At 54.0% G+C, this 13,490-nt stretch overlaps 2 protein-coding genes across 2 annotated transcripts; one reads left to right on the top strand and one right to left on the bottom strand.

Moving 5' to 3' along the window:
* Window positions 1–1,850: 1,850 nt before the first annotated feature.
* PSME3 (proteasome activator subunit 3) lies at window positions 1,851–8,355 on the bottom strand. The gene is made up of 11 exons (XM_040617540.1): window positions 8,216–8,355; window positions 7,461–7,493; window positions 7,077–7,139; window positions 6,463–6,567; window positions 6,107–6,155; window positions 5,362–5,474; window positions 4,816–4,884; window positions 4,500–4,567; window positions 4,294–4,348; window positions 3,966–4,052; window positions 1,851–3,479 (listed from the first exon to the last, which is right to left on the bottom strand). The coding sequence occupies exons 1-11, from the start codon at window positions 8,255–8,257 to the stop codon at window positions 3,399–3,401; spliced, it is 765 nt and encodes a 254-aa protein (XP_040473474.1). The 5' UTR covers window positions 8,258–8,355; the 3' UTR covers window positions 1,851–3,398.
* Window positions 8,356–8,502: 147 nt separating this feature from the next.
* BECN1 (beclin 1) lies at window positions 8,503–13,284 on the top strand. The gene is made up of 11 exons (XM_040617403.1): window positions 8,503–8,689; window positions 8,769–8,836; window positions 8,926–8,984; window positions 9,368–9,458; window positions 9,732–9,868; window positions 10,389–10,583; window positions 10,788–10,934; window positions 11,469–11,618; window positions 11,704–11,764; window positions 12,197–12,339; window positions 12,682–13,284. Exons 1-11 carry the CDS (start codon window positions 8,563–8,565, stop codon window positions 12,848–12,850), a joined length of 1,347 nt encoding a protein of 448 aa, XP_040473337.1. The 5' UTR covers window positions 8,503–8,562; the 3' UTR covers window positions 12,851–13,284.
* The last annotated feature ends 206 nt before the right edge of the window (window positions 13,285–13,490 follow it).

A 13,490-nucleotide genomic window follows, 5' to 3' on the forward strand; every position in this document is an offset into this window, starting at 1 on the left:
GGCGTAACTTGTTTATGACCTGTTTGGTGCACGCACCTCTTCCCACAGCTCAGCTCCCCAGCCTGATGAGCCCATCACTCTGCCCCACATCTAAGACGGAGAAGTCACATCCTACTGGTGTTTATCTTGGCTGCACCGTTGCCTTTATAAGGACCGCCCATCCGTACTGGTTTTCACTCACGCAGAAAGGTAGAGGTGGTAAAAAATAGCCTCTGAAATTTATAGAAACCCAAAGCAGAGACAGAGAGAGCTTTTGGCTCAGGGAAACTTGGAGTCAGCGACTGCCAGACAGCTGGGTACAGCACGGCACAGAAAACCCCTCGCCAGCTCTCCTGACACGGGTAAGTCCCTCAGACTTCGGAGAAGTCCCGCTCCCATTCTCTCACCTCGCAGGGTCAGCTTGTGTGAAACCAAACAGTGGAAACTGCCTGACCCTTACCCAAGCCGGCTGCGTTTCTGGCAGCGTTTGCGTCTAGCACACAACTGCTGTGCCTTTATTTTCCTCTCAAAGCTTTAACGGTCACTGCGTATGAGCTGGGATGTCTGAAGGACCTGGGAATTCGAGCCCTGCCGGCACGCTGCCACCTCTCCTGGAGAGCAAAGCGGAAACACCGCGCTGAGGCCGAGGGGTGACAATGGCAGACAACACACCCTCCCCCGCTCCTGCGGATGAACCACGCTCCCTGCCGACACCTGCCAAGACAACGGTCCTAGATGCTCCGTCCTCCCGCAGGACCCCGGGCACAGGCCTCCTGGGAGCTCAGTTCCCTCCGGCTGTGGCGAGGAGGAAGCCCTCGTGCCACACCACATCCAGTCCTGCCAGCAACACTCCCTCCTCCAGGCTCTGGCTCCAGCCGTCTTGGCCACCAGTGACCCATTTCGAGCTCGACCCCCGCCGCCCCACCAGCCGGGCTCTCCCACGCCGTGGGATGCACCGTGGGGCAGGGAACTGCGAGTGGCTGCTCCTGCTTCTCAGCAGAAGAAGAGATGGAGGGTGGCCATGCCAGGCAGGAGCCCCGGTCTGCGGTGGGCGCACGGGGCCTGGCATGGGCCCCAGCTGGCAGCACCGTGCCCAGGAAGGGGCCAAGCCCCAGCCAGGCGCTGTACTCTGCCTGTCCTGGGGAGCAGGCTGCCTGCACCCCAGCAGCACGGGGACCGGAGCGCCACCGGAGAGGCCTGCGCACCCTGGGCTGTGGCACAGCAGGAACGGGAGGAAGCACACCAAGAACGAGAACGATCCGCTGGGCACAGCGGGGGCCGCTGGCTGCGGGGGGCTGCAGGGCAGCCTGCACTTCCTTCGGCCAAGAGTCACGGACCACGCGCCCAACACGCGCACCCCAGGACAGCGCTGCTCGGCAGGGGGGCAGGAGCAGCCCCCGAGCAGGCCGCGGGCGTAGCGAGCACCACACAAACCACCACACAAATCTCTCGTGGCTACTTTAACCGAGACAGCCCGAGTCCCACACACTGGGGTGAGGTGGGACTGCTCGCATTAAACCCAAGACCGTGGGCCCAGCATAGGGCATGCGAAAGGAATAGAAACGACTGATGAAGCAGTGCATAGCATTTTACAACTGCAGTCAGAAAGAGGAATAAGGAGAATGCAGGGAAGGACCAACTGGATGTGAGAAAGAGAGGACCAGAACAGACATTAACACTGGGCAGCCTAAGAGCTCAGCATCACACACAAGGGGCTACCTTAAAAGAATTCCAAGCACCTTATTTTAATTTCTTGACATGGTAAAAGTTTACATACTTTCATCTGGCAAAGAGAGCCAAACAAATTAAAAGGAATCAATACAAAGAAACACAAGGGGAAGTGCTGCTCCCAGACAGCAGCGAGAACGCAGTTGGTTTGTTACTGAATATTTATTAGCGGGAAGACTAAGAGTTGACTTAACTACAAACAACAACAGAAGAGCCTATAGCAAGGGCCAGCAGCCCACCACACTCTGGGCAAATCCCTGGGAAACCAGCAAGAGACAACATGGCTCTTAGATGTGGAAGCAGAAGAAACAAAAAGTAAAAAAAAAAAGAAAAAAAAAGAAAAAAAAAGGGGTAGAAAGTTAATTCATTTTGTCACTGTTGTTACAATGAGGTTAACACAACTATTAAGGCTACTGCACAATAAGAATATACAGGTGTAACAGTGAGACCCAGGAAACAGCAAGGTTCCTGAAACAATTGATTTAACGTTCCCTGAATAGGGGACTTAAGTAGAAATACTATAAATAAGAAATTTTTGGAGCCTGCAGTGTTATGGGCCCACCTGCCACACACAAAAACTGACGCAACACAACCAGTCATTTCCAAAAGGGTTTGCAATGGACCATGAAACATTCCAGCGGTTTAGAGGAGTCACCAGGCACACGAGCGTGCCCTTTGCAGGGGAAAGACTACAAGGTCTGCAAATGGTCCTGGGTGGGGATCAGCCACCCTCACCCCCAAGCACCAACTGCCACAGCTGGCCTGCTCTGCCCAGGCAGTGGGGAGCACTGCCAGGGGACAGCGGGTCTCAGGGTGACCATGTGCAGAGACTATCAGGACTTCAGTGTCAGACCTCTGGCCCCTCCCTTCCCTCAGCCCGGGCAAAAGCATCTCATGCTGAAGGGGCACTGGGACGTATGTCAAGTCACGTTGGTTTGAGCCAAGAAAGTGGCTCTAGTCAAATCACAAATAGGAGCGGAAGCCACCTGAGCTCAGACCAGCCAGGACAGCAACCAGCCCTAGTTTCAAGCACCACCTCGCCCTCTGCACTGATCCAGCCAGAACTGACAAGGCAGAGACAGATGGGGCAGGCTCTGCTGAGTCAGAAGAGCGCCAGAAAAGGAGTGCAGACTGCCCAGCAGCTCGGGAGCGCGGCTGCTGCCACCAGCCCCGAAGGGGCAGGGTCCCCTGGCTTTGCAATGGGTCAGTGCAGAACACCAGCGGCAGAGGGGCCCAGCTACAGCCAGCGGCGAGGAGAGCGAGCTTCTCCGCCTCTGCACCAGCACCTGGGCTTGCTCTCGTGCTGCAGACTGTCTGCCCCATTCCTGGAGACCCCCAGTGAAGCCTCCAGCCAAGAGATGGGACAGGACAAGGGCTTGGTCTCTAGTGTCGTTCCTACCCAGGTAGGAAAAGGCATGAAGGAATGTTCCTGCCTGGCTGGTGCTCTTACTCTGCAGTAGCCTCTAGGGCACCCCAAAGCAGCACGGCCTTCTCTTTACATTACTGGAGGGAGGGAAAGCTCCTGAGACCTGAACAAAACCAATCACAAAACTAGGCGAGAATTTCTTTAGAGTTTAACTAAGAATGCGATACTATTTCCAGCCAGTTTCCCATCTCGATAGTCACGTAACAAACCAAGGCAATGACGGTCTTTAGTTGACTGAACAGTTCTCAAGTTCAAACGTTGACACTTAATAGAGGGTCTCAGCATTGCTGCTCCGAGGCCTCTTGATCTTCTCAATGTTTTTAAGGATCATGTCATGCAAAGTGACCTGCAAAAAGGGAGAACAGGACTCAGACAAGAAGGGTGAAGTCATCCAGTGTTCAGCTCTCACAGTGAGCACTGGTTACAACAGCAACACAGCTCACCTCAGCACTACCCTCAGCCCCTGCGTGCAATCACACCCCCAGTTAAGATAAGGGCTTCCTTCAGCCAGGCTTTACAGAAGCCACTGCGTGTAACGCTGAAAAAGATTCCTTTACAGACCCCCAGGAATGGCCGGCACTGCACAAAAAGTTTAGGATCACAGGTTCCCACAGAGGTGGAAGGAGTATTTTGTGCTAGATTCTTGTGAACTTTCAGCTGGAGACACCCGCATCTCTAGGAGATGGTGGAGAGGCTCTTCTTGTTACAGCCAAAGCAGAGCAGGACCAGGACTAAGCGTACTCATAGGAAAAGGGAAAAGCAGCAGCAGGATCAAAAGGGCTCTCTCCACTGCTGTGCAGGGAGCCAGCGTGAGCTCTGGTTTTTCACTTACATATTGATTCCTCAGCTCTGAAATGATCAGGCGCAGACTAATGTACTCCTTCTCGTCGATCTCTGTCACTGTGCGGCGGTAGTCCTCCTACAGAGAGCAGACACACGGCTGAGCGGCCCGAGCTCAGCTGTGCCTCCCAGACACCAAGTGAAGGTCCTACCATCCACAAAGGAACCCCCCCTTCATCTTGCTCTCCTCTAACACAGGTGTCCTGCATCCGTTTACCATCCTCCCTTTTCCCCAGGACGCTCAGCTCAAGGACAGTGATGAAGCAGCCCAAAGAGCAGCAGCGTGTAACATGTAAATCTCCACCTCCCTGCTTACTTACCACATGAGGGTACTTGGCTATTTTGGAAACCAACTTTGCTCTTGTGATATAATATCTGGTAGGAAAAGGGAGAGACTCAAGGTCAGACAAATAGCACCAAGGTTTTTGTCGGGCCCAAGCTGCCCTAGAAAAGCTGGGGGACCTTCCCCAAACACTTTCCTTTTCCAAGGGGATCCCCCAAAAGAGGTCTGTTCTTGCGTGCCTACCTAGAAATCTGGTCCAGGTAGGATGCTGCCTCACTCTCCACAGTTCGAAGCTCAGCAACTGTTTCCTCCTGCAGGGAAGACAACGAAGCCATTAATTAGCTTCAGGAGAATGCAACTGGCCATCAGGGCTCCCAAAGCAACATGTCTCAGCCCTGCCATATCAAGCTCAGGTTTGGGTTCTAAAACCTAACCCAACCCCACGACTGCAGCTGTTGGATACCATCAAATGAAAGATTCAGAGGAACCCAAGAGACCCTTGTCGTCCCTGGAGCATGGCACTCTCCTGCAGCAGGGCACAGAGCCAGCGGTGCCTTACCTGAATAGAAACACCAAAGTTGTTTCCATCTTCTATCCTGGGGATGAGGAGCTGCACCCACATTTTGACCTGTGGTGGAGAGATCACAACACTGATCAACACCAACACCTCCACAAAGGTCTCTTTCTCAGAAGTTTTACCAACCCCTCCAGGACTCTGCCTTTGCCCCACAGTTCATGTCCTTCATGCTCATGCAGCACTCCCAAGGGGATCGTTCCCCACCACAGCTGGGACACCCCACAAGCCCAGCTTCCCATGGGAAGCTCTCGGCAGGTGTCTGTGACAAAGAAGGGTGAAGAAAAGCCTCAAGGAGGCCTGTGTGACAGACCTCCTCCTCCTTCAGGTGAGCTGCAGAGCTCCCTGAGGGCTCAGAAAAACATAATTTCCCTAAAACTACCTCCTAGCCAGTTTCAGGCGCTGCCATACAAATCCTGCCTCTCCTTGCCTACAGGATAGAGGGGGCTGCTCTTTCCGCCCAGAGCAGCTTTGTCTCTCCAGGAGCAAAAGCATCCTACCGTCTCCGCTTGCTCCAGCGCTCATACCCACCGTATTACACTTCTCGATAAGCAGCCTGATTTCTGGTTTCACTTTCTCAATGATGTCCACCAGCTGCTGGTTGCTCTTCAGCATCCCATTGGGCATCACGAACACTTTGGTACCTAGCGGCACAGCAGAAAAACACCTGGCGTTAGCAACGCGTAGGAACAGCTGCGCCAGGGGATCAGACCGAACGTCCACCCAAGTGTCCTATCTCCTGCAAAGGCTAGCAGTGGACACTGATCCAGGCTACAGCTAACCTGTGGGGAAGGGGAAATTTGATGTGGGATAACAGCGGTTACCACAAAGGAAGGAAAAGAGAAAACACGGAGTGGAGATGAGAGCTGAAGAGCTCTAGGTTGCTGAGGCTGGGCACAAAGGATTTTCCTGATGCACGTGTATGAGCTGTTTCTGCCTCAGCTTAATCCAAAGCCTGGTATCTTCCTCCAGACAAGGAGAGCTTTCAGCACAGAGCCACAGGGAGATCAGCTGCCTCTGTCAGCAGGCCAAGCTCAAGCAAGTACTACTTATGTCTATGAGAGAAGTCCTAATTATGCTTTTAAGAGCTGGAACCTGACTCCTCCACAACAGAACGTCTGTAGGTCAGGCTCTGAGAGGTTGTGGGAACGGGCTAGCACAAGCAGCAGCTGCTGTCAGGACAGGTCAAGCGGGGTTCAACTGATTTCACATCCCTAAGGTATGGTGCACTGGTTCAGGGGGCAGGCAGCAACACAAGAGACTTGGGGACTCTTACCCTGAAAGGTCTCTTCGCGGTCTTCCAGCTTCCTCTTTTTCATATTTGGCTAAAATATACAAAACGTTTTACTCACAAACTAGTCGTAAGCTGTAACAGTGTTGTAAAGGAAACAAGGAAAACTCTAGAGCCTCTGCTATGCTCCTGGTTTCTAACCATTCTTCCTTAAAAACAAAGGAGGGCTGCAGAGCACAGCGTTACCTCCAGCAGACTTCCCAAGCTCGAGAGACCAATTCCTAAAAGCCTTTGGGAGAGCCATAGCATGTTATTAATAAGAATGCCCTATTCCAGCACACAGCAAGCCATGCAGTTTTAATTAACAGAAACAGGGATCACAGCCAAGAGAGTAACCTTACCCCATCCAGTCCATCATGGCTGTTCGTGAGAAGAATTGGGTCAGGCACTGGGAGGTTCATGTCCGAATGGATCTGAGTGAGATCATGAATATTCAGGATAGGCTCCTGGAAAATAAAGAGGATTTTTGTTATTTAATTATGAACTAATAAGTTCAGCCACACCAAACACAACGAGAAGACAAAAGATTCAGACCTCCCCCTTATCCAACTATAAAGCAAGGATGAGTGAAAAAAAACCCTAAAAAAATCTATAACAATAGGCTTGTGACAAGACCTCCCCCCACCCAAGAGCAAAGTGCCAGCTCCAGACTGCTATCAAAGCTATCAACTGTCTGCAGCACTGGGGTTCCTGTGAGACCACAGCATCGCAAAGGACGGCCCAAAGTTGCCAAATACGCAGAAAAGATAAACGTGGTGATCACACAAAGAAAAAGGAAAAAGGAAGCACACCCTCTAGAGCTAGCAGGGCTCAAATGCATGCAAGCAACCAAGCCACTGCTTCGGGTCTTCGTAACAAGGTGAAACAGACAATAAAATGCACAGGACAAGACCTGCCACATGGCTTTCAACTTCTAGCTGCAAATGAAAAAGTATATGTCATCTGTATCCCTTACCTTAAGGAACCCATCGAGTTCTAACAGCTTCTTTGGGAAAAAGTTTGCCACCAGGTCTTCAGCCTGAGAAAGGACAAGACAATGACATGAAACAACGCCACGAAGTTCCCGCTAATAGGCAAGAACGCCGCAGAAATCAGCTGTCCAAAGGCAGGAAACAGGAGAGAACACAAGTTCTGCCTGCTGCCAACCGTCACGCTAAGCCAAGATGCCAGGAGAGCCATGAGGCCCAGTAACCTTGCTCCAGTTTATAACTGGCACTGAGCACCACTAAGCTTCCAGGAGAGGCCCAAATCGCAATCAAGCCCATCAGAAAGATACGGCCGAACGGCCTCTTTGCTGTGCTACCACACTCTGGGGCAGCGGCAGAGAGATGCTCCTCACCTCACTCGTGATCCGCTCCCTGAAGGAGTCAACCTGCGGAAGGAAAAAAGCCAACAACAGTTCAGAGTCATTTCCAAAAAAGCGGGGCCCAGCACGAGCCGAGCACCGTGCCCTGCGGATGTGGGAGCTCAGCCACGGCCCCACCGCACCCTGAGGATGTGGGAGCTCAGCCACGGCCCCAGAGATGCAGGAGCTCAGCCGCGGCCCCACTGCACCCTGCGGATGCGGGAGCTCGGCCACGGCCCCGCCGCGCCCTGAGGGTGCGGGAGCTCCGCCACGGCCCGAGCCCCGCGGCTCCAGCGCGGCTCTGCCCCCCACGGGCCGGGAGAGCCCGCGAGCACCGAGCGGCGGCCGCCAAGGGACGGCACAAGCCGCTCCCCGCGGGTCTCGCCTGCGCGGGCGGCACTCAGGAGACCGGGGCGGAACGGCGAGGGAAGGCGCGGGGGGACGGGAAACCCGCGGCTCCCGCCAGGGCTGGCTGCGGGGCGGCAGATCCCCCGCGCCGCACGGGCCCGGCCCGCGGCCCCCTCCGCCGGGGCACCGCTCGGGGGCGGCCGCGGGGCGCTCCCGCCCAGACCGCGGGGGAGCGGCGGGGCCGGGGGGGCCCGGCGGGGCGGGCCGCCCACACGGCCGGGGCGGGGCGGGGCGGGGCGGCGGGGCCCCGAGGCCCGGCCCGGCGGGGCCGCTGAGGCGGCGGGGGGGTGGGGGAGCTGCGGCGGCGGGGCGGGGCGGGGCGGGCCGCGCCCAGGGCGCACCTTGAGCTTCACCTCCGGGTCCACCTTGAGCAGCGAGGCCATGGCGGCGGCGGGCGGGTCCGGCTGCGGGTCTGGCGCGGGGCCGCGCTGCCGCCTGCCCCACCACCGGCGTCGCCGCCACCGGAACTGACCTCACGCCGCGCGCCCGCCAATGGGGCGCGCGCCCGCCGCCCACGTGACCCCGCGCACGCGTCCCGCCGGGTCCTGGCCGCTCACACGGGGCGGGGCGAGGCGAAGGGAAAATGGCGGCCGCGGCGCTTACACCCCTGCCAGGACCGTGCCCCGCCGCGCTGCGTCACATCCGGCGCGCGGCGATGGCGGAGCGGGCGCGGGGCTGAGCCGGCGGCATGGAGGGGAGCCGCCCGCCCGCCTGCACCACGCAGGTCAGCTTCGTGTGCCAGCGCTGCAGCCAGCCGCTGAAGCTCGACACCTCCTTCAAGATCCTGGACCGCCTCACCATCCAGGAGCTGACCGGTACCGGCGGGGCGGGCGGGGGGCCGGGGCCGGGCCGCGGCGCTAGGCCTGACCCGGGGTGACGCCTCCTCTCCCGCAGCCCCGCTGCTGACCGCCGCCCCCGCGCGGCCCGGGGACGCGCCCGAGGAGGAGAGCGCCCTGACGGAGGTACGGCGCGGCGGAGCGCGGCGGCGGGGCCTTCCCCCCCCCCCATCCCCTCCCGGGCCCCGGCGGTGACGGTGTCCCTGTGCCCACAGGAGGCCTTCGCGGAGAACCGGCAGGATGGCGTGTCCAGGAGGTTCATCCCGCCGGCCAGGTACGGCCACCGCTGCACCCCCGGCCTGGGCAGGGCCCCCACAGTCCCCGCCGGGCAACCCGAGCCCCCGGGCCCTGCCGCAGGGGCAGCCGCTGGGTGCGTCCCCTTGGGAGCCTGCCCCGGGGGACCCCGCGGCACCGGGCCCCCAGCGAGCGGCAAGGCCATCTGGGGGCACGTAAATCCCGGGCACGGCACTCGGGACACTGCTCGTAGCTATGACTTAATGCTGTCCTGGCAGAGGCGCGGGCTGCCCTGTCCTCCCGCGGGTGCATCCTGCGTGTCCGCCCTTCCCGACTCCCGATCTAGGCTCAGCTTTAAGGCTAGCACCACACCTGCCTCCCCCAGACCCTTGGCACTCAGCTTTCCGTAAAATTCTTTCCAAGAATGATGTCAACAGAGAGCGCCAACAGTTTTACGCTGATCGGAGAGGCGTCAGATGGCGGCACGATGGAAAACCTCAGCCGGAGACTGAAGGCAAGTTTTACACCAGCTGGTAAGCTCTGGTGCTTTTGAACGGGGCATCAGTTTTTCTAGATACTCTTCAAGATTAAACTGCAAAGTCTCCCGTAGCGCTGGTCTTCCAGTACTGTTGTTGGTGAGTAGTTTGGTAAAGCTGGCTTATTATAAATCAAGATCTGATCTGCAAAAAATTACTTTGCTAACTGAAGAAGCACAAGCCCGCCTGCTGAAAACCAGCCAGCAGCTGCCTGTGCCGTCGCTGGAGCTAATGGTGAGCTCTTCCTGCAGGTCACCGGCGACCTCTTTGACATTATGTCTGGGCAGACGGATGTGGATCACCCCCTGTGTGAGGAATGCACGGACACTCTGCTGGACCAACTAGACACACAGCTTAACATTACGGAGAACGAGTGCCAGAACTACAAGTGAGTGGTCTGGAGGTGACCCAAGACCAAGTTGCTTTAGCTTGAAGCCTAGGGAAGGAATACGGCCCTGATCTGACTTTCCCTGATCCGTAAGAGATGTCCCCAGCTTCAGTGCTTGGGGTTTTCTTTGTCTGAACGAAATGAAAAACTTATTTTTGAGAGTCCTGTGGCATGCAGCTTCTCCAGCTGAAGCTTGTGAGCCCATCAGAACGACTGGTGCCGCCTGCCCACGCTGCCCGTGTGGCAGCATTCCCAGGCGATCGAGGGCGTCACAGAGACAGTTGCTGACAGGCAGTCACAGATCCTTGGTCACCGTCTCGCCCCCCTGTTCTCCTGCGTGCGTTCCTGACCCGCAGCGCAGGATCAGCACAGAGAGCCTGGGATGAACGAGAGGTGCACGCACGCTCGAGTCCCCGCTTGTGCTTCTGCTCGCGTGTGCAGGCTGTCGCCAAACTGGGGGCTGTCAGTGGTGGGGGCTTCCCAGGATCCCTGTTTTGGTAATCCTGTTGCTCTCCTTTAGGAGATGCCTGGAGATACTGGAGCAGATGAATGAGGATGATAAGGAGAAACTGCAAATGGAACTGAAAGAACTTGCGCTGGAGGAAGAGCAGCTGATTCAGGAGCTGGAGGACGTTGAGAAGAACCGCAAGACTGTGGCTGAAGACTTTGAGAGAGTCAGGGCAGAGGCAGAGCGGCTGGAGCAGGAGGAAGCTCAGTGAGTGAACCTCAACTGCAGCTTATGGCAGGGATTTTAGGTAACATAAATGAGATGATAGCGCAGAGAAACCTGTCAATAATGCTCAGATGCAAGTGGCTTACTTTTTGCAAAATGGGCTAGACTAAAAAAAAAACTAGTATGCCCTAGGAGCAGTCACTAAATGCCTGTACTTAACATTTCCTGTCTTGCTTTTATTAAAAGGTATCAGAAAGAATATTGTGAATTCAAGAGGCAACAACTGGAGCTAGATGACGAGCTGAAAAGTGTGGACAACCAAATGCGCTATGCCCAGATGCAATTGGATAAATTAAAGAAAACCAACGTGTTTAATGCAACCTTTCACATCTGGTAATGCAGATGCTGGAAAACCGCATCAGTTTGCTAAGAATCTGCAGCCTAGGGCCGTTTAAGTAAGACTGCATTGGACAGGAAAGGTGCTGCTGAAGTCATAGCTGCCACACAACAAAGCAGGTGGCCGCAGCTGTCAACAGCGTCAGCTGAGAGAGGTTTGCAACACCGTGTAGATCTCTTGAGTAGACCGAAATGGCTCCTCCACGAACCCTGTTAACGAACCGAGACCCAGTGTGTGAGCCAATGGTAACGCTTTAATGTCAGGCTTCACGGAGCAGGTAGCTCAGGGGTTTGGGTGTTTGGCTGGGGGGGATTTCTTAGGTTTGGTTGTTGGTTTGTTGTTTTTTTTTTAACTGTTATAAACAAGTGGTTGGTATTTATAAATGCTTTTAGCCACAGCCCCCAAACCCTCCTTCTGCTTGGTTAGCAGCGTGCGTTCCGTAACTGTTCAGTACACGGCCCTTGTTTGGTTAGCTGTGTTAGAAGCTGGTCCTGCCCCAGTGTGTTTATTTATAATTCTTCTTATCGCAGGCACAGTGGTCAGTTTGGCACAATAAATAACTTCAGACTTGGCCGTCTCCCCAGTGTTCCTGTAGAATGGAATGAGATCAATGCTGCCTGGGGGCAGACCGTGCTGTTGCTACACGCCCTCGCTAACAAAATGGGCCTGAAATTTCAAAGGTATATCCAACGCAATACAAACTTCACTTACAACCCAGATAAAGGCAGTTGGACTCATCTGCTTGTGAATCCTGTCTCCTTTCAGATACCGCCTGGTACCGTACGGCAACCACTCGTATTTAGAGTCCCTCACGGACAAATCAAAGGTAAGAGACTCTGCGTGAATTGGAGGACGCTGACCTTGAATGCCCCAGAGCCCTGGTCATGCTGGGGACGCAGAAGGCAAGCTCAGCTCTTTATGAATATACAGTACAGGAGAGCTGGCTGCCCGTAGCAACGTCTCACTCTATCCTGTATCAAGCCAGTCATTCTGCCATCCAGCAGCATTAAAATGTGACAGGGCTCTTGAACTTGACCACAGCTGGCCAGAGATACAGTGATTTGGGAGGCTGTTGGTCATTAGGAACCCAGGCCTGCACGCAGTAGGCTCTTTGCACAAAACAAGTCCTGCTACTACGTGCCACAAACCATTTCTAAGCATCCTATGACAAATTTAAGCCTCGCACAGGACTAAAGAGCTGCAGTGACAGTATCTAAAATGGAGCGTTTGGGGTGCCTGAAACAAATCTCTTTTTCAGGAACTCCCCTTGTACTGTTCTGGAGGCCTGAGGTTCTTCTGGGACAATAAGTTTGATCATGCAATGGTGGCTTTCCTGGACTGCGTGCAGCAATTCAAAGAGGAAGTGGAAAAAGGCGAAACTCGGTTTTGTTTGCCTTATAGGTGAGTGTTGCTACATAACGTGTCACGTTAAGGCCTGGTGTGCTGTCCTGTGCAACACTGACCAGCCTCTGGAGCAGCCTACAGCACTGCTTGCTGTTTCAGTCCTGTCTTTCTGGAATAATCTGTATAATGTGCAGGATTACCATATTTGCTCTTAACAGAACTGAAATTTCAAGCTAGTTCCTCGGGTGAAGATCTGAGGCTTGCTAGATTTCCTTTAAAAACAAAGTATCCTTACACAGAATAATAGGAATGTCAGATGTGGATTTTAGTATTTGATATCGTACTGAGATTAAACGCTTGCGATGGTAATGCGCTAATAAAACCTTGTGTGTGACACAGGATGGACGTGGAGAAAGGGAAGATCGAAGATACAGGTGGCAGTGGCGGCTCTTACTCTATTAAAACGCAATTTAACTCTGAGGAGCAATGGACAAAAGCACTAAAATTCATGTTAACTAACCTGAAGTGGGGTCTTGCCTGGGTCTCATCCCAATTCTATAACAAATAACCATGTAAAGAACTCGTCCTGGCAGCTGTAGAGTGTCTGCGTTTCGTTGGAGAAAGTCAAATCAAGATGTCTCTTAATATTAACCAGTACAAAATGTTTACAATACCAAAAATCCACAAGACACTTTATTTAAAATACCATTATTACAAGTAGTATATAGAAAAGCAATATGTAAAGTTATATCATTGAGCTGAACAGAATAAAAAAAATCGGCTATTAAACAGATGCTAAACCAGCACTTCTGAGGTTTATAGATACGTGTATAAATTACTGCTGAAATTCACCAGTGAGTTTGATACTACTCTGTTACAGTTTAACACAGATGAGAAAAGCAAAATGTTATAAACACAGGGAATAAGGTGGAAGAACTCATGGAAACTCTGCTTGGTCATTTAAGAGTAACTACAGTTTGAAATAAAGTATTTTCTAAGTCATATCAGCACTTCTTTGTGCCACTGACCTTAACGAGGTTTGATACAGTTTAAAATATGTGTTCGCTACGGTGATACTATTTGTAATACTTCCTGCAGCCGGTTCTTGCACAGATATACACTAAGTAAATAATAAAACACTGCTCTACACAAGGCGTGCTTTCATCTGGCGTATGCCAGGCGCAGCGTGAACAGCCCCTGGCACTTAC

This window comes from Falco naumanni, chromosome 18 (genome assembly GCF_017639655.2).
Source record: "Falco naumanni isolate bFalNau1 chromosome 18, bFalNau1.pat, whole genome shotgun sequence".
Taxonomy (NCBI): domain Eukaryota; kingdom Metazoa; phylum Chordata; class Aves; order Falconiformes; family Falconidae; genus Falco; species Falco naumanni.